Raw genomic sequence first — 19,463 nt, forward strand, 5'->3', positions numbered from 1 at the left:
ACCACTCTAAGGCCTAATATCCTGCCTTGGGGACAGAACCCTGGCAAGAGGGGAATGAGAGGGAAACTTTATTTCATATTTAAGTTTATTCACGCTATCAGGTGTTGGGGATACAACATTGCACAAAATCCCTGCCCTCACAGAGCAGTCTAGTGGGGGAGACAACAAGGAATAATGGGGAGTGGTGGTGGGGGGAGAAGACAAGTGCTTCCCCGGAGCGCCTGAGAAGTCGAAGGCACTGACCAAAGGAGCAACAAGATCAGATTTCTGTTTGTAAAAGACTGGAGGCCGGGAAACCGGTTGGGAAGCTATTCCTGAGTCCAGTCACAAGATGGCGGCCTGGTCTAGCAGAAGAGAGGCAGGAGCCGACATGAAGGAATCGGACACTCAGAAGACACTTATTTAATTGGACAGATTTGGAGTTAGACTGAATATGGAAAGAGGGAAGGTGGGGGGATAGGCTTGCACAAGGAGATGATTGGTGGTACCACTCTCCAAGATGGGGAAAACGTGGAACGGTAAGAAATCCCAAATTGAGGACACCTGGGTCCCCAGTGACCTATTCAGTCCAGTGGACTCTGTGGGGTTTCCGGCTGGCCAGCGCCTTTCCTTACGCCCCCCCTTCCCCCGCCCCGCCTAAGCTCAGCTGCAGGTCAGTGGTTCTGATCTCCGGCGCCCACAGGCTCCGGCGCCGTGCGCTCGCTCTCCGAGCTTGACTGCACCTCAGGGCTCCCAGGAGGATGCGGGGGCGGCCCCCAGGCCGAGCTCAGTTCTCGGGGGGAAGCGTCTGGGAAGAAAACCTGGGAAAGCCATGCCCGCGTCGGACGCAGACATCCACCCCTAACGGACACCCAGAGTACTACGAGGCTCCCCCGGAAGGCGGCGCTGCGGCGCCACCAACCCTCCCAGGTAGGAGGCTACGCAGCAACCAATAAGCGGCCGTGGGCGTCCCGGGCGCCCCGCCCACCACCTCTGCCGGGGGCGGGGGGCGTGGCCTGCCCGGCTCCTACGCCTGGCGGACTCTCTGCATGCCCCTCTCCAGGTCATTCTCTGAGGGACTCCGGGTTTTCATTTTATTTTATTTTTTCTAAGGATTTTATTTATCCATTTGTCAGAGAGAGAGAGAGTACAAGCAGTGGGAGCAGCAGGCTCCCCAATGAGCAAGGATCCCCATGCGGGACTTGATTCCGGGACCCCGAGATCACGACCCAAGTCGAAGGCAGACGCTTAACCAACCGAGCTACCCAGGCGCCCCTCAGGGTTTTTCACTTTAAGTGTGGGTGGGCTGTGGGAAGAGCTGGGCATAAAGGAGCGAATCACCTGCTCCAATTTCCGGTCTGGAGGTTTGGGGTGCGGCGCTGCAGGAGGGCTCCCTGCTTACAGTCCCGGACCATCCAAGAATCATCCGGCCTTGGGTGCTGATGGGGAAGATGGGAAGAAAGGGACGGAGACTCGCGCCAAGGAAGACGCACGGGAAAGAAGAAACACGAAAGGAATACACGCCACTGCGCTCCCAACAGCGTTGGGATGAATGAAATAAGAAAAATATGTTATTGAAAAGTCAGAGTAATGAAGTTGGTGGGAGGGCCGCCTGGCACCAGCCGAAATGTCTGTTGAATGAACGACAGAGAATCAGAGAGCGGGGGCTCCTCTTGAAGCGAAGGGGGCAAAAGGGAGTTAGAAGGGAATTTCACAGCGTCCTCGGAACCCCTCTCTCGAATATAACCGCAACTAAGTCCAAGCACTAGGGAGTTATGGGTAGCTGAGGCTGGGCTCCCTGAAGGAGTGACCCTGAGAGGTCCGGGAAGACTCGCTGTGGAGTTAGAGCCCATAGCCGCGCGCGCTGCGGGAGGGAAGACACGAGTGGTATTTCGGCGCTGGGCTGGGTGGGGCTGGGAGAGGTGTTCTTCGGCAGGGGCGTGGCCTCACGGCCATCAGTGCTGCCCCTGTTTCGTTTTGTTACTCCCCAGTCTGAGCGACCCGGCGCGGCCAGTGCGCGGGCAGAGCCTCGTGAGTTCGTTGCCACGGTGACGGGCTCCAAGGAGGCTTTCCCGGGGTGAAGAGGCGGGGCGCTGCTGTGGTCGCCATGGTGACACCTGCGGAGGGCGGTATCTGGGCTGAGTGCCGCTCCCCCGGGACAAGGGACGCCTGGGGGTAAGCAGCCGAGTGACGAAACAAAGGAGGTGGGGCCTGAGGGCCGAATGCCACCTTCAGGGGAACGGGGCGGGGCCGACAAGGGACGGGGCCATAGATGATTGGACTGGACGAGAGCCGAGTTCTGTTAGCCGACGGGCTAGACCAGGCGGTCTGGGAGAGGAACTCGAGAAGCGATCTTTAGCCCGAATATAAATGAATGAAAAAAATGAATGATTTGGTTCCTCAGGGTGTTGGGATGGCTTGTTGAGTGGCTGGATGAATGAGTGGCTAGGTACCTGGCCCTCACCCACTTGTGACAGCCCAGAAGGAGACACCTGCCCCTCCTGGGGAAGTGGAGCAAATCCTCAGCCCAAACGCGGAGCCCAGAGCCGACTCTGGCAGCCTCTAAGATAGGGAAGGATGAGGGACGGTCCAGCCCAGGGCCCACCTCTCCTTCCCAGGTTTCCTGCTCAGGTGCTAATTCTTCTTTGTCCCAGCCTCCATCCTCTCTCCCAGTGTGCCCAGCTCCTCGGGGACGCCTGGCTGTCCGGGCCTTACCTGGTGCCCATTAAAGCAAGGTCCAGAGCCCCAGCAGATGTGGGATCTGCATCTCAGATGTTCTCCTGAGACTGTTGGAACCCTGCTATATAGGGTGAGAAGGAGTGGACAGGGAGCTGGTCCCACCCCAGGTGGGGGTTGTTCAGCAAACAGCTGATGTGAGCTTTATCGGGTGGGGAGTGATCTAAGGATGTAGACTGAGGCCCCTGGGTGGGTGTGGGGGGTCCAGAATTCAAATGTTAAACCTCCCCCTCCCCATCCACTAAATATATCCAAGGGCTCCTCATGACATCCACTGTTCTTTATAGTATGTGCAGGAAGAAGGGGGTAGGGGGAAGTGGTGGCAGACGTAGGTCAACAGAGTCCCTAGTGGCCATGGCCAGGAAGGGGGAGTCCCTTGTCTCCAGGGTGTGGGAAGTGGGGCTAGGTGCCCCCTATTTGTATTCAAGGAGGTTAACTTAGCTGAACAGACTTGTTTTCCAGGAGCTTAACTAACTGTCTTGGTGGATCAGGGGGGGTGAAGTTCAGAACCAGGCAACTGGTCCTACAGCTTCATGCTCCACACTTCCCACCCTGTTTGCCCCCTGGGACGGGACAGAGGAGCAGAGTGCCAGCATCAACTCTCCAGTATTTGCTAAAAGTGGAACATTCTGGAGCTGTGGCCACCTCCTCTCTTTTAACCCCAAATACCAGGTGTCATATCAGAGATCACCCTTCCAGTGGAGACTCAGTATGCTCCTGCCCCAGAGAATGCAGAAGGAGCTTCATGCCGTGGGGTTCAGGAGACACTGAAATTAGCCAGAGGCCATCTAGGACATCAGAGCATTATTGCTTGCCCATGTTAAGCTTGTTCACAACAGTGGCCAAGGGGGGTAAATCTGGGCGAGTTTCATCTAGAAAAGAGGTTCTCAAAGAAGGAGGTGGCCAGGGAACATACTGATGGGTGGGAGAAGGACTGATTCTGTTCCATGAAATCCAAGGATTGGAAATAGGACAGAAGTTAGAGGAAACCAATTTCCTCAGCTTCAACCTAAGGATTTTATTCTAACAGCTGTCCAGAACGGTGAAATGTGGCTCTGGGAGAATATAAGCCCTTGGCGCCCAGGCCTCAGGCCCTGGAAGGCCCTGTTTTTGAATTGCAACAAAAGACTTGATGACGTGGTGAGGAGGTGTGCAGGATTCGCTGCTTAAGACGTGGGGAGTGGGCTGTTCCTCACTCCCCATGGGAACAGCAAGAGCTGAGCAACGACCACTGGGGGTACTGATGGTGAAGCCATGCAGGTTGAATCTGGAAATCCGTAGAAGATTCCTGAGTAGGGGAAATCAGGTACTAGAAAACACTTTGTAAGCGACAAAGCGTGGGCAGGGGAGGTTGTACGTGGTGATACTACTAGACAGACCAGTGAACGGGGAGGCTTAGGGACCCACTGCATGAGGACAGTTCAAGTTGGGGTCTGAAGGCCTGGGGGAACAGCAGGGATGGGGAGGGTTAAATTGGCTGGCTGGGGTTGGGTTCCCCAAAACCCAGCCCCTTGAGGCTTCGGCTGTCCCCACTACCAGCCCCAGGCTCCTGGACATTTGGGAAGTCAAACAATTAGCCCGACTGTAGAAAAAATACCTTTTTATTAATTATTAGGAATAATCCATTCATCGAATGCAGGCTGTGTGTTGGGAAAGGTTAGGTACTGCCAGATGGATGAGGGGAATCGTGCAAGAGGGCAGTGAGAAGGGGGACAGTCCCCCCACTTTCCACAAACTATAAACAGCAACATGAACACAGAGAATCACAAATAAGAGGATCCTTCCTCCTGTCTCCTCCTGTCCCACTCTTTCAGAACGAGTCCCACTGTGGTCGCTAGAGGTGCCAGGGCATCTGGAAGTTCTGGGCTGGGAGCGGGGTGCAGTGTGTGGCCTCAAAGTTGTGCAGATACTTCTGAGCCTGAACAAAGAGGGCAGGACAGGTGGGGTGCAGAGCACTGCGGTGAGCAGCAACTACCAAACACCTCCATGGCCCCTGAAACCACCACCCACGCTCTACAAGCTGCCACTTCCGATGCTGTCCCCAAGCCCCACACGTGCCCCCTGGCCGTCCCGGCACCCCCTTCCTGCTTGCCACCCCTTAGCTCACCAGAAACAAGGCCAGCTGCTGCCTTCCATCTGCATCCATGTCCTCCCCTACAGAGAAGAGGCACTCACACAGGGGCCATACATCCGGGTATTCATCCCCCTCCTGGACTCTTCCCGACACCCTCTCCTGCCCCAGGACCTCCTTACCCACACTCCAGGGAAAGTCAGGCCCGTGTTCTGCCTGGTAGGAGCGGAGGACGGATAGGCACCAGTCCTCCTCCACCTCCCAACGGCTGTAGATCGAGGCTGCTCAGGGAGAGAGAGGAGCACCCGTCAGTGACCTGGCCTTGCCACGCCCCCACCCAAAGGCCTCACGGCATCCCCTTGCACCTTCCTCCAGCTGTGAGGAGGCCTCCAGCCACTGCCTCACCACTCGAAGACCCTCCTCTGCCATCACACGGGGATACCTACAGAGGGAGCACCGGGATGGGAGGTCAGGACCCAATTCCCTTCGCTCCTCACCCCTAAACCCTCCTCCCTCCCTCCCTGCTGTGCCGGTGTCAGCACACACATGTACAACCCCCCCCCCCCCCCCCCCCCCCCCCCACCCCCCCTCACCGATACTGCAGGAGCTTCAGCAGGAGGTCATTGCCTCGGTTGGACATGATGTCCTCGGGAACCCTGGGGGTGGGAAGAATGGACACTGGAGGGGCTTAGGTTGGGGAGGAAGGGTGTGGATACCCAGGTTTCTGGCGGGCAGAGGCGGGAGGGGCAACTTCCTAGCTCCGTCTGGGATCCAGGGGGGCAGAGGCTCCCAGGCACTCACGTGGTAGTGATGATCTCATCCTTGGTTCTGCGGATCAGCAGCACAGGGCCCTGGTACCTTCAGAGGACAGCGTTGTGGAGAGGGAGCGCTCAGAGGGAGATGGTGACAATTGGCTACCCACCCCCCACGGCTGCCTTCTCACCCCCTGCTCCACAGGGCCCCATGGGCTAGCGCATCACCCAGAGGTGAGGAAATGTTCGGCACTGCCCGAAGTCTGGCCTTACTGGGAGACCCGCCAGAATACCCAGCAGAGCCTGCCCGGGGGGAGGTGGGGGAGGGTGCTACCTGCTGCGTGCTGGCCTGCCCTCACCTGCACAGCTGTTCTGCGTTGTTCAGATTGAGATGCTGCCTCACGGTCCTGGTCACCAGGCCCCCTGGAGTGGGATAAAAGTGAAGCGATGACAAAGACAAGCCCTTGCCCAAAACAAAGGTCCCCACTGTTCACAGAAAGAGAAAACTGAGGCCCCAGACAGGGGAGTCCTCCTGCTTCTCAACAATGGGGTGACCCACTCCCCACCCACAGCAAAAGGATCCATCTCCAGTTAGAATTAAGCTCCCAGTTCCAGCCCACCCCTTCCCTGGAAGGGCAGGCCTGGGAGCTGCACTCACTCCAGCTATCTGGCATGACCTTCAAGGCCAAGGGCACCAGGTCATCAAAGGAGGCATCCAGGATCACGGCACTAATGTCTGGGTAGGACATGGCTGCCCACGTGGCTGGTACCAGGACAGGGAAGAAGGGTGAGGACCGAGGGGCTCCTGCCCACCACCCCACCCTTGTCCCATTGACCCTACAGGCTGGCGCCATCCTCCCTACTAGGTTAGCCCCAGGTGTCCCCTAACCCCTCCCGTCACTTGGCCAGGGCACTATCAGGAAAGGATGGAGAGAGAACATCAAAGTGCATCGAAGACTATGTGCAGAGGAAAGATTCACTTCCTGATCCCCCCCTGCCCAGGACCCTGGTCTGCTTCTTTTAATAATGGGCAAAAGAGAAGCACCTGGGTGGCTCAGTCGGTTAGGCGTCCGACTCTTGGTTTTGGCTTGGATCATGATCTCGGGGTGGTGAGATTGAGCCCCATGTCAGGCTCTGCACTCGGTGGGGAGTCTGCTTGGGATTCTCTCTCTCCCTCTGCCCCTCCCCCCGGCTCTCTCGCTCAAATAAGTACATAAAATCTTTTAAAGAAAATAATGGGCATAAGAGTGGAAGGAAATGGGAATGTATAGAAATAGGATACCATCTTCCAGACCCACGCAGATATCCCACTTCCATCCTCTCCTCCCTTAAGCCTCGACCCCACTGCCAGGCCCCCAGTGCACTTCCCTACCTCTCCTTGGGGTGGGGTAGGGGTGGCACAAATTGGGAGGAGGGGGGCAGGAGGTAGGCTGGTACCAGTGAAGCCGCCGATGGACCAGGCATAGATGATGATGTCCTGGGGCTGGAAGCCCAGGCGGTGGATGGCAAACTGGACCACCACATCCATGGCATTGGCCTCATTCTGAGGAAATGGCACCCCCTGCAGGAGGAAGGGCAAAGGCAGGAGTGAGTCAGCACCAAAGGCCACCTGGGTCACTTGCCCTCTCTGAGCATGGACTCTTCTTGCAGCAGACAGGGAGGGTGCAGAAGAAAAGCGTGGTGGGAGGGGCTGCACTCTCCAAAAACCAGCCTGCCTGCCCCTCCCCACTGCGAGAGGAGGGGACTGACTTCCTGCTCTGGCACCTAGGTGACAGGTGAGTGGGAGCCCCCCTCCAGAAAATATACACCCCTTTCCCTAACTCCAGTGGCTGATCAGGGGGAGACAGACCACAATTCAGGAAAAGAAAGGGATTTCAGAGAGGGTCTCACCGTGCTTCCAGCAAAGCCTGGATGGTTCCAGCCCAGAACTGAATATCCAGCTGCAACAGAGGAGGGGGAGGGGTTAGGACCTCATGGTGCACATCCCCCCCCCAACCGCGGGCCCCCTCCAGCCCTAGGGGAAAGAGCAACAGAACCCTGGAGCTCTAAACACTCCCAAACTCAGAGGCGAATAACGCCGAGCCTTCCCAGAATGGGGAGATGACATCAGAGGTTCTGAGGCAGCGGAAGGGAGAGATTAAGTGATCGTGTGGTGGCGACAGAATGAAGGCCATCCTGTTAGGGACACAGCCCAAGGGGAGGGATGTCCGGTTAGCAAAGCAAATGGGGAGTACACTTTCCCCCAGATGTGAGAGTTTTAAACCTCACTCAGACAAGGTGATCGGGCCAGGGAAGTTCTATCAGTGTGGGAAGGTGGGGCCGTTCCATTCCAAAGGGCAGGGACGAGAGAGCTGAGCGTCAGGCCTACCTTCCAGAGGTGTAGAAATGCAGCCCACCTCATAGAAGCCCGCGTTCCCCTCACAGCAGATCACCTAAGGAGGGAGGCAGGAAGGAGGGCTGGGAAGGAGCCAAGTTGGGACAGAAAATGCCCCATGTGGCAGGACGTGGGAGCTTTGTAGGGAAGAGGAAAGGACTTGTTCTCTTCAAGGGGAATGAAAATTTCTCAACCCACAAGGTGCATGAGAAGAGAAGCAGAGTGGATGCAAATGCTTAGCAAACTGAGCACACAGAGGAAGAGGAACTGCTCAACCACCCAGCACAGGGTCCACTTCTCCTCGGAAGACCAGCAGGGGGCTAGCTCTCAGAAATGGGGTTATGGATCCTTTTTTTCTTTTCTAGTTTTTGGGTCTTTTTTTTTCCCACAACTGTTTCTTTTGTGGGGTATGCCAATCGCTTTCCATCTCTGGGCTCCAGACTTAGAATCAGATGAACTCCGATTACATGGTGCCCCATGCCGAAGCCCAGAGACGGCGGGGCTTGCATGGACTCTCACAGCAGTTGGGTAGAGCCAGGACCAGAAGCCAGCTCCCTAGACTGCTGGCTCAGGGCTCCTTCCAGGGCTGCTTCACGGAGGCGGGCCGCTTGGGAGGCCAGGCTGCCCGGGTTCAAACCCCAGCTCTCTCACTGTGTGATCTGGGAGAATTATCCCGGGTCTTTAGTTTCATCCTCCGTAAAATGGGCTGACATAAAAAATTAGTTCCTATTCTACAGGGTTGTGGTGAGGATGAAATACATGCCTTCTATGTGACAAATGCTGCCTAAGTGGTGACTGTTACAAGATTACTTTCTGGTCCTTGAATGTCAACTCCTACTTCCTCCATTTTGCTATGGCAGGGTTTTCTGACACCAAGAGGTCTTGAGGGTGGGGCTGGGAGACGGCATTATCCTTGGGGCTGCTGGAGACCTTGAGATCCCCAGAGCCTCCACTGGCCCCCCAACTGCCTCTGGGCTCCCTGCCCCCTCTCACCAGCTTCTGTCCCTGGGGCTCTGCTGTCCCCCGCCGGTCTACAAACATGGTGTCAATCTCGTTGCCATCACAGGCCAGCAGCTTCGCCCGGCGCCCGTTACACTGAGTGAGGGAGATGTGAGGGGCGGGAGGTCACATCCCTGGCAGGGGGAGAAGGAGCATCGGGGCGGGGGGGGGTGCGGGGGCGCCTCACCTCTTCCACCAGCCGGGCCTGGCCCTGCAGCAGCACAGGCATGAGGGCCTTCTGGAGCAGGTACACTGAGCCAGGGTACAGCATCCGGCGCCCCAGGGTGTGCGCCACCAAGTAGCTGCGGGGAACACGGGGGTTAACCGACCCTTGACCTCAGGAGGGCCCAGGGACCACCCCAGCCCTAGCACCCAGAGACGCTGGGGCCTGCTTTACTCCTGAACTTCAGTTTTGTTTTCTTGACCTTTACAGGTTTGTTTTCCTTTTGAAGGACTTAATGAAATATTCTGTGTACCAAGCTGGTGTTTTTCAAACTTTTTTTTTACTACAACCTTTATAAGGGGCACATTTTATATTGTGGCCCAGTACACACATCTGTACATATACTAGAAATTTTAGGAGATAATATTTTCTGTATATGACAAGTAAAAGCAAAGTTATTATTAACTATGATTCTGTTAATGTGTAAATACAACTTAGGGGCACCTGGGTGGCTCAGTCGGTTAAGCGTCCAACTCTTGGTTTTGGCTCAGGTCATGATCTCAGGGTCGTGACATCATGCCATGCGTGCGGCTCCAGGCTCAGCGCAGAGTCTGGTTAAGATTCTCTCTCCCTTTGCCCCTCCTCCACCCCACCCCACCCCACCCCTGCGTGTACCTGTGCGCGCATGCACGCTCTCTCTCTCTCAAATAAATAAATCTTAAAAAATGCAGCTTCTTAAAAGTCCCCAAGTAAATAATACTTTTTAAAAAATGACAGCTGTAATTCACTCAGTTGATTTTAAGATTCACAAATAGGTCAAGATCCATAGTTTGGTTTTTGTTTTAAGATTTATTTATTTATTTGAGAGAGAGAGAGAGAGAGAGTGTGTGTGTGCATGAGCAGGGGGAGGGACAGAGGGAGAGGGAAGTAGACTCCCCAGTGAGGACAGCGCTAGATGCAGGGCCAATCCCACAACCCTGAGATCATGACCTGAGCTAAAATCAAGAGTTGTTTGCCCAACCGACTGAGCCACTCAGGCACTCCAAAATCCATAGTTTGAAAGACACCAAACTGGACTGCAGACTCCACAGGGGCAGAGACCTGACTGTTCTATTCACTGCAATATGCCCTGTATCTGCCATGTAGCAGGTGGCCACGGCCTGACACAGAGTAGGGGCTTAAATATTTACTGAACCAATGTGCTAATCTCGACAGATAGGTAGGTGCTGTTCCTGAAAACGACAATTAACCATTTCCAGTTAATCCTGAAATAGGATTTGTCCCCAGAAAAACACTGTACCACTCCGTCCAGCATCCCCTCCAAACCGCAAATTTGGCTTGCCCCTTTGACCGATCAGCACACTGTCCACACTGAAAACTAAGCCCTCCCCTTTCCTTGGTACCCCGGAACCTGCCTCCCAGCCCCCAGCACCAGAGAATTCCCACAGCATCTGCGCCACGGTAAGATACGGATGCTTACTGCTGTTACTTTGGACATCATCAGTGTCCACAGCTATGATTTACTTGGGCTTTGCCATGTGCTCTCAGGCACCCAGGCAAGGTGGAAGCCCTTGTGAATACGTTACCCTACTTAATCTCACCAATCCTATGAGGTGGGTTATTCACAGATGCAGAAATTGTAGCTCGCTTAAGGTAGAATAGCCTAGGCACTGAGGGCCCAGGACAGGGACACAGCTGCTCTGGCTAAGGCCATGTGTCTCCACCACACCCCCAACCTCATTCTTCCCTCCAGCCTCATTAAAAGAGCTTTTTTGGGGCACCTGGCTGGCTCAGTTGGTAGAACATGTGACTCTTGCTCTCGGGGTCATGAGTTCAAGGCCCATGTTGGGTGTAGAGTTACTCAAATAAATAAACTTAAAAAATAACAGAATGAAAGAGCTTTTGTGTCAGATAGAATCGTGTTAATATCCCAATCCTTCATTCACCATCTGTGACTCTGGACCTCTCTGAGCCTCGTTTCTTCACATACAAATCTAGATTAAAAAGTATCACAAACAATATCAAGTCTACAGCATGAGGCCCAATAAAGGACAGCTATCTTACAATGGAGCACCCAGTCCTGGAGTCCTCGCTCCATATCCCCTCCACCCCAGCGGGCCTCTCTCCCTGTTGCTTCCCACCTGGTTATCTGACAAGGCAGCTTCTTGACCCGGTTGAGGAGGGTGTCTGCTGTCCCCCGGTGCAGGGGCTCTGAGCGAAGCAGGGCCACACCTTGGCGGGAAGGGCCCCCTCGAGACTCCTTCCTGAGGATGGAAAGATGCAGGGGAGGATGGAGTTAGGAGCAGCAAGCTGGACATCTGAGGCTCAGAGGACAGGGGGGTCTAGGAATGAGGAGATGGCACTGGAGAGCAGGCCCTGGGGCCCAAGATGGGGCTGGAGGTGGGGGACAGGACAGAGCAGGGAGGGAGTGAAAGAACTGGGACCTCACCGGCTGCTGGGCTCTTCCCAGTGGAAGTCGACTGGCCAGCTCTTAAAGTCAAAGTTGTAGTTGGCGAGCTGCCGCTGTGGTGGGCAGGGGGAGAAAGAGGAGGGGAGGCAAAGGGGGACTAAGAAGGCAGGCCTACCTACCCACCCTCGTCACCCTCATCATCCACAGGGCTGGCCCCCACACATCATGGGGAGACGAGTCAACACCCCTCCGCCCCCCTCAGTTCACAGAGGGTAAGCTCTGTCATGGCCTGAAAAATCAGGCAAGAGAGGATGCCCTATCCGCTCTCAAGACTGGCCTGGCTGCTTCCAGAAGAGAACTTAACAGTCTTTACTTTTCCAAAATGTAAGACTGACCCACTCCCAGAATGGGCGGCTGGAGGTGCTGGCCCTTCTATGGAAGTGGGGGGTCTGTTGGCTGGTCCCCCCCGCCCCCAGGTCCTTTCCCTGATGCTGTCCTGGAGGCTGGGTGAGAGGGAAGGAGGGAAGTCATGCCTACAGTGGTTCCTTTGCATTGGGACCACCTCTTGAATGAAGCCCTCTCTGACTCTTCCGTCCTCACAGCCACCTCCCTTCCCTCACCTTCTGCAGCCAGGGGCTGGTGATGCCACCAGATGCCAGACCATCTCCGCCGCCAGTCGCCCCACTGAGTCTGCCCACACGCTTTTTGGGGGTGGCGGGAGCTGCGTCTTCTATTCTGCTGTCCTCCCTCCCTCAGCCCCGGAGCGCCCAGCACTCTATTTTGAGAGCTGTTTTTTATTTTCCGTCACAGAAATTTTTTGACATTTTCAAAAATAACTTGACTAAGAGGGAACAATAGAAACACTCTACAAAAATGTAAATGGCAAAACAAAACAAAATGAAGAAAAGCAAATTTCAGACAGGCTTTGCTCAGACCTGGACGCAAACCCAGACCCAGCCACTTCCTTTGCTCTGTGACTCTGCTTGTCACTTAACCTCTTTGTATCTGTTTCCTCAGAGGTATAATAATACCACCTCATGTGGTTGTTGTGAGGACTGGGAAGAGTGTATGCAAAATGGCTCAGACAGCGGCGTGCTGGACCATCATTACATAGCTCGGTAAATGGAGGTGTGGAGCAGGATGATGGTGGTCACAGCTGTTTGATCCCAGGAGCCCCTTTGTAACAGGAAAGAGCTTTATAGGGCCCCAAAGCCCCTTCTGAAAGATAATCACACTCCAGCACCAGCGGGGCTGGCACAACTCCAAGGACACTGTGCCCTGGCTTTTCTCCCTCTTGGTGTCACGCTGTGCTTCTGGGCACAAGAGTGGACATACCTGTCCATCTTATCCCATCCCTGAACAAAACTAGCATGGTGTTTGATGCACATGGCCAAAATAAACACCATCTACACAACTGAGCTGCTCTGATAGAAGACCACCTTCGAAGAAACACCGTGGAACATCCCATTAGGAGTGGTAGGAAGGAAGATTCCTTGGGTGGACAGTTCACTTGCACAGTGGGGAAGGGATATAGCAATGGGCAAGCGAAAACCCAGTGTGGTCTGTGGCAAAACCCACCTCCTCCCCCGGGCAGAAGCTGGTGCCCGGTGCTCCGGGGAGGCAGCTGAGGAAGCTGCTGCCAGGGCACCCGTCTGGCACCTCTCACCTTGTTTTCGGCAGACTGGTTCCTGTGCGTTGCCTCCAAGATGGTGATGAACTGCCGGTACTGGGGGTTGGTCCAGCGGCCGATGCCTGGTAGAGAGAGGATAGGAAACAGTGTTAGGAAAAGTGGGACGAGCAAGCTGAGTAAGTTTCAGGAAGAGGGTTGGAGATGGGCAAGGAGAAGGCCCTGGAAAGAGAAGTGGGAGGAAAAGGAACAGATGGCCCAGGGTTTGGGGAAACAGGAGAGTCGAGCTGACCCCCTTCCTCCGTATCTAGCAACTGGCTTCAGTGTTCTCCTCCTACCCAGCTTCTTCAGTTTGTTTCTTGATAGGCTACCAACCCTCCACCCTCCAGAATGTTCACTTTCCCAGTCTTACCACAGCGTCATGCAACCTTCCTAGTCACCCCGGTGAGCACGGAGCTGCTTGCTTTCCCTCTTTTCTCTGTACAATTTAACTCCCTGCCATCTGGCTTCCTGGCTCCTGCTCTTGCCCCATAATCACTTCCTCACTGAATCCGCAGCCCCTTCCTCCATCCCCGCTCTCTTCCAACTGTGCCTCTCAGCACTCTTCCTGTCCCTCGAGACTCCTTCCTCCTCCGCTTCCTGGGTCCATCTTTTCCACCGTCCGACTCCCAGACTGCTCCTCCCAGCCTCCCTTCCACTTCCCTCTCTGAAACAAGAGCCATCCTCAACGCTAAGCTCTTTCCTCTCTTCACCTGGCCCTTTGGCGATCACATCTGCTCTCCCTTCACTGCCAAGGAGTCTCAAGCCCTGACTTCTCTGCTTCCACTGATCTGGCAGGTGTCACGGGCCAGGCACCACTGATATGGGAGGCATTGGAAATGAGACACACAGGTTCCAGCCCCGAGAGCTGGGGCTTTGGTTGGGGGCGGGGTGGGCTGGAGAAAGACGGTAAGCAAGTAAACAAGAACATTTCAGAGAGGGGAAAGTGCTATCAAGAAAATAAAACCAGAATGAACTAGAATGCTATTATCATCAGCGGTAGAGACCCCAGACAATACTGAGGAAAGAAGCAAGGTGCAGAATGATTTGTACAGCGTGATGCCATTTGTGACAACAATGTAAAATGAACAAAAGAAGGGCTATATATTGTTTTTAGTTACCATATTTCATAGATTCTAAAATGCCTATTTTTCTTTCACATTTGAAAACTGAAATTGGAATGCATTTTACAAGTCATAACAGCTTAGATTTGATAAAATGAGGCCTATCTTTCATAAAAGCATAAAAATGTGGACCAGGAAAGAAACCCCGCCAAATGGCAATGGTTACTTCTGGCGAAAGAGGAACACAGAACTGGGGAAAATTCCAATGGGAATGCCAACTCTGAATGCAAGGCTTCAGTATTTTATCGACAAAAGGTATTTGAAGCAGTATCACAAACATAGGCCTTTCAGTTCTTTATGATAATGGGGCGCCTGGGTGGCTCAGTCGGTTAAGCCTGCTTCTCCCTCTCCCTCTGCCCCTACCCCCTGCTTGTGCTTGCTTTCTCTCTCTCTCTCTGTGTCAAATAAACAAATAAAATCTTAAAAAATATAATTATTATGATATTTTGTTCTCTGGGCTTTTCTGTATTTAATTTTTGTGCCCAAATTAAAAATAAATAAAATTTAAAAGTAGGACAAAACCGAGGAGTGGGAGCTACTTTTAGATCAGGAGGTCAGGGAAGGCCTCTCTGAGGAGGGAGCCCAGCCCAGTGGAGATCAGAAGGCAGAGCACTGCAGGCAGAAGGTCCTCACCCCTGCCTGGGCCCAAGTGCAGCCATCCAGCTGCTGACCCGTCACTCCCTCTCCAAGCATCCCCTCGCCCAGTTTTTGTCATGTGCACCTGCCAAGGGGCAATGATTTGGATAGTCTCTTCACTTTTAAATTGTCAGATATGACATACATACATACAACACACATTCAGTTTCAAAAAATGCAAAGCAAACATTCATGTGACCATCACCTGAGTCAAGGAAGAGAACACAGTCACATCCCCCCAGGAGTCCTCCCCACCCTGTTCCCTCCCTCTCCCAGGTAATCACTCTCCTGACTTTCAAGATAACCATGCCTGTGTTTTGCTACTTATATATGCATCCCTTTTGAACTTTACATAAGTGGAAATATACTGCATACCTTATCCAACTGTCTGCTTCTTGCATTCAGCATTACAATATGAAGACTCACCTGCATTGCTGAGCGTAGCTTACATTTGTTCACTTGCATTGCTGTGTTGTGTTCTGTTGTAGAACTAGACAATCTAGTGTATTTAACCATCCTACAATTTGTGGCCATGGACTTGTTTCCAGTTTCAGATTATTACAAACATATATATGGACATGTGCGGAATTACTGTAGGGTATATGCATCTTTTCCAGATAACAGCAAAGTTTTCTGCCAATTAGTTTTTCATTCTTACAACCAAGCCCTTTAAGGAAAAGATCATATCTTCATCATTCCCAATTATTCCCCCTCAGGGCCCAGCAGAAAATTATATTTGCAAAAGCTACTTAATAAATATTTACCCAGTGAAGGATAGATCCAAACCAGGCTCCCTCTGGACCTACCTCGGAGACAGGCCACGCCTGCCAAGAGTAGTAGCAATGTCCCAGCATAGTGAGAAAACGGCACCACTTTGGACAAGCTCAAGTAACCTGGGAGGGGAGAGGCATTATGTGAGAAGTTTTCCCCGCTGCCCCTCGGCATCTCTTCCCAGGTCAGCCTCAACCTCCGCCCCATACCCTCTCTTTGGGACAGCCATGCCCTTGGAGGAAGAAGATGCCTGATGGAAGAGGGAAGCCAAGCCATCCTCACAGGTCCCCTTTCCTCTTTAGGGGGGTCGGCTCATCTGCCAACAACCTGCCCATCACCTTTGAAAACACACTGACCTTTCCTGTATAAGTAGAAGGCGGCGAAGGGAGAGGAGTAATAAGAGATGGACCAGAAGACTGAAGCCTGCAGCAGAGAGACAGGGACAAGCAATCAATACACACACATAGGTCTGCCATTTCCAGGCCTAGGCTCTGAGCAAAGTGGATAGGAGGTCATATCAAGTACCTATTCTGTGCATAACACAGTAGGTCCTTAATATTTGTTGAAAGGCAATGTATCAGAGCATAACAGAGGCTGGGAAATTAGGTACAGGTTCTGTTTTCTTCCTCTTATCTCCGGACATAATTTCATCACGTTTAAAGGCCAGTTTCTTTTTCTGCTCAAGTTAATCAAGCCTTTTCCATCAGCCCTGCTCAGGACAGCACCTGGCCTGGTCCCCAAGAGATGCACAAACGTCACCATAGGAACCCTGCCAGAGAAAACAGCTGTCTTTGCAGCCAAAGAGGTTAGTTGCCAGGGAGGACAGGTCACTGGGGACCACAGGACTCAGCACCTGCAGATGGTCCCAAGAGTAAACACATTTTCGTTAGGGCTCAGGCTGCCCCAGAGAAAGCAAACACACCAAAGGGGAGTACCAAGTATGTGTGCTTGAGAGCATGTGCATGTGTGCCTTGGAGAGGGCTGTAGAGCCCAGAGCATCCCCCACCCCCAGGGGCACTGCCTTCTCCCAGGCTGGGAGGAGAAAGTTCAGGAGGGCAACTGGGTCGGAAAAGATGCAGTAGTCCCAGACGCCAGGGCAGACATACCAGTGCCAGAATGCTGTCAGCATGCTTCTCCAGGGCACGGGGTTGGTAGTACGTATCCTGTCAAAACAGATGGCCGCATCAAGGACCGTGTCCATTGACAAGTCCTTCCCCTTCCCTTTTGAGAGCCCTGATGTGTGTCCTCTGGTTCTAGCCTCCAAAGCAATCCCTCCTGGGACATCCCTGGCTCCCAAAGAAGCCCCTCTTCCCAACCCCCACTCCAAACCTGATTTCCTACCCCAGACCATGAGAACATAGGGGCCTGGACTTGCAAGCAAAAGTGAAAGCCTCACTGGACATTTTGTGCTCTTTTTCCACAGCCCAGTTTCAAACGGGTTGTGGGCATGTGCATATGGGGAGAGGAGTTACGGAAGAAAGGAGAGACACCATGACAACTTTAAGAGGGAAAGAAGATCAGAAATAACAGTAGGGTGATTAAGGAGAATGTGGCTGAGGGCGGGAAGTTCTGGAGGGCAATAAACACAATTTGAGACTACCAATGAAAGGGCAGAGAACATGTACGGGCACAGCCTACCACCACCCCCAGCTTTCACGGATGCGATGACCCTGAGGTCTCCAACGTAGGGTGGGCGGTTGGGTGGGGGGCAGCGGATACATATGTCGAAGTCATCTTGAAATTCAAGGCCAGGGTAGAAGGAAGAGAAAACAGAACCGGGGAAGGCACCGAGTCAGAAGAAATCGAGAGTCAGACGGCAAAATCATCCAGCTCTCGAATCCGCGCAGGGTCTCTTCCAGGACTTAGAGTCAAATGGGACCAGCACGAACCACGAAAGACAGGGTGGGGGGCCGCAAGAGGAAAAAGCAAGGAGTGGTAGTCAGAATGAGAAAGCGATGGCAAACAGCGATAAAGGAGGCAGCCGGTCCGCAGGCGTGACTTTAACCCAGGAAGCACAAAGAGCACTTTGCAGACAACTGGCTTGACAAGCAGGGTCCCCCGATTTCCAATGATGGGCGCTTCTGGGGAGCAAAGGCCGCAGAGGGGTTTGGGCCGTACCATGTTTTTGACCAGGGAGAACTCGACTCACCCAGGAGCTGGAAGAGGGGGTAGTGACTGAAGTTGGAGTCTCAGGGACGCCGGACGGGGCCCTTTCCGAGTCCCTTTCCCGGTAGATTTTGTAGAGCCGGGGGCCTAGGACGCAGCTCAGCAGCTTCGCCATGGCCCCCGCTCCGGCCGCTGCTCTCCCAGCAGCAGGTCCCCCTGCTGGCCCCGCCCTTTCCCGGCCTCTAAGGTATTGCGTGCCCTTGACGTCAGCACGTACCGGCTCCGCCTCGTGCCCTGTGGAGACATTTTCCGCGCTGCTTGAGACAGTTTTCGTGCAGTTGGACCTACGGGTAGAGCAACGGTCAGAAATTATCGGAGGCGTTTGGAACGCGGAGAATTAGAACATTATCAGGCGTAGTTAAGTCCCCCCCCCCTTTTTTTAATCCCTTAATATTGGCAGGCTCTCGAGCGACAGTGGGAACGAGAGGTAAGATTAGGAGCACTTGACAAGAGCAACAAAAAAGAAAAGGTGTCTAGGAATACATCTAACCAAAGAAATGCAAGATTTTATGAAGAAAATTACAAAAGTTTTTGAAAGAGGTAAACGAAGGCTTGAATAATTGGAGAGCTACATCGCAGTCATGGATAGGAGGACTCAGTATTGTTAAGGAGTGTGAAATACTGGTCAAAAAAACAAACAAAACAAAAACGGGGGGGGGGGATAAATTATCGCTTCGTAAGCGTGGACGAATCTCAAAACCTTAAAACCGTAACGTTGAGTGGAAAAAAGAAACCCACAGGTTACATACAACCTGACACCATTGTATAACGTCCAAAAAGAAAATTTAATGATCGAGAGTGAAAGATAAAAGAGCAAATTTAGAATAGTGTAACAGAGCATAGAGGATCTTTGAAATGGTAATACTGTTTTTTAATAGATATTCAGGTTTGTTTTATTTTTCTTTGTACCTTACACTTACATAATATATACATTCTTTAGCTTTTTATTGCAGTAAACACCTATACAGAAAAGTGAACCATTTGAATATATCCATGTAATCAGCATCGAGATCAAAATTACATTATACCACATCTACAAGATCTTCCTCAAATCACTACCTGCCCCACCAAGAGTAACCACTATCTTAATTTCTAAATTCATAGGTTAGTTTTGCCTGATTTTGTACCTCACGTAGATGGAATCATATGAAATCATGCCCTTTGTTTCCTGCTTCTTTTACTCGTTATGTTACATTTGATGTAGTCTTTGGTATGCATGGAATATTTCATCAGAAACAATTTTAAGGGGGCACCTGGGTGGCTCAGTTGGTTAAGCGTCTGCCTTCAGCTCAGGTCATGATCCCAGGGTCCTAGGATGAGCCCCATGTTGGGCTCTCTGCTCAGTGGGGAACCTGCTTCTCCCTCTCCCTCTGCCCCTACCCACCCCCCACCCGCTTGTACTCTCTCTCAAATAAATAAAATCTTAAAAAAAAGAAAAACAATTTTAGAATAAAAAAACACCAATTCAAAGAGATACAGACACCCCTATGTTTATAGCAGCATTATTTACAATAGCCAAGATATGGAAGCAGCCCATGTGTCCACTGATTGATGAATGGAGAAAGAAGATAAGAGATATGTGTATGTGTGTGTGTGTGTGTACACGCACATATATA

General features: G+C 52.7%; 1 protein-coding gene across 1 annotated transcript; it reads right to left on the bottom strand.

The window, feature by feature from the left end:
* Positions 1 to 4,298: 4,298 nt before the first annotated feature.
* ABHD16A (abhydrolase domain containing 16A, phospholipase) lies at positions 4,299 to 18,032 on the bottom strand. The gene is made up of 20 exons (XM_032398495.1): positions 17,831 to 18,032; positions 16,788 to 16,844; positions 16,038 to 16,104; positions 15,717 to 15,803; positions 13,151 to 13,236; positions 11,524 to 11,597; positions 11,216 to 11,338; positions 9,099 to 9,213; positions 8,906 to 9,007; positions 7,907 to 7,970; positions 7,429 to 7,478; positions 6,976 to 7,099; positions 6,197 to 6,301; positions 5,898 to 5,961; positions 5,588 to 5,644; positions 5,380 to 5,442; positions 5,152 to 5,228; positions 4,969 to 5,067; positions 4,823 to 4,869; positions 4,299 to 4,633 (listed from the first exon to the last, which is right to left on the bottom strand). The coding sequence occupies exons 1-20, from the start codon at positions 17,960 to 17,962 to the stop codon at positions 4,550 to 4,552; spliced, it is 1,677 nt and encodes a 558-aa protein (XP_032254386.1). The 5' UTR covers positions 17,963 to 18,032; the 3' UTR covers positions 4,299 to 4,549.
* Positions 18,033 to 19,463: the final 1,431 nt, after the last annotated feature.

Source organism: Phoca vitulina, unplaced genomic scaffold, assembly GCF_004348235.1.
Source record: "Phoca vitulina isolate PV1807 unplaced genomic scaffold, GSC_HSeal_1.0 scaffold116, whole genome shotgun sequence".
Taxonomy (NCBI): domain Eukaryota; kingdom Metazoa; phylum Chordata; class Mammalia; order Carnivora; family Phocidae; genus Phoca; species Phoca vitulina.

What these genes read in the sequence shown, in the direction of transcription:
- ABHD16A (XM_032398495.1), bottom strand. Translation starts at nt 17,962, where the DNA reads ATGGCGAAGCTGCTGAGCTGCGTCCTAGGCCCCCGGCTCTACAAAATC. An exon ending in CCCCCTCTTCCAGCTCCTGG is followed by an intron (nt 16,845 to 17,830) that starts GTGAGTCGAGTT and finishes CTGTTTTGACAG; the next exon opens with GATACGTACTACCAACCCCG. An exon ending in TGACTTTCCCTGGAGTGTGG is followed by an intron (nt 4,870 to 4,968) that starts GTAAGGAGGTCC and finishes TCTTCTCTGTAG; the next exon opens with GGGAGGACATGGATGCAGAT.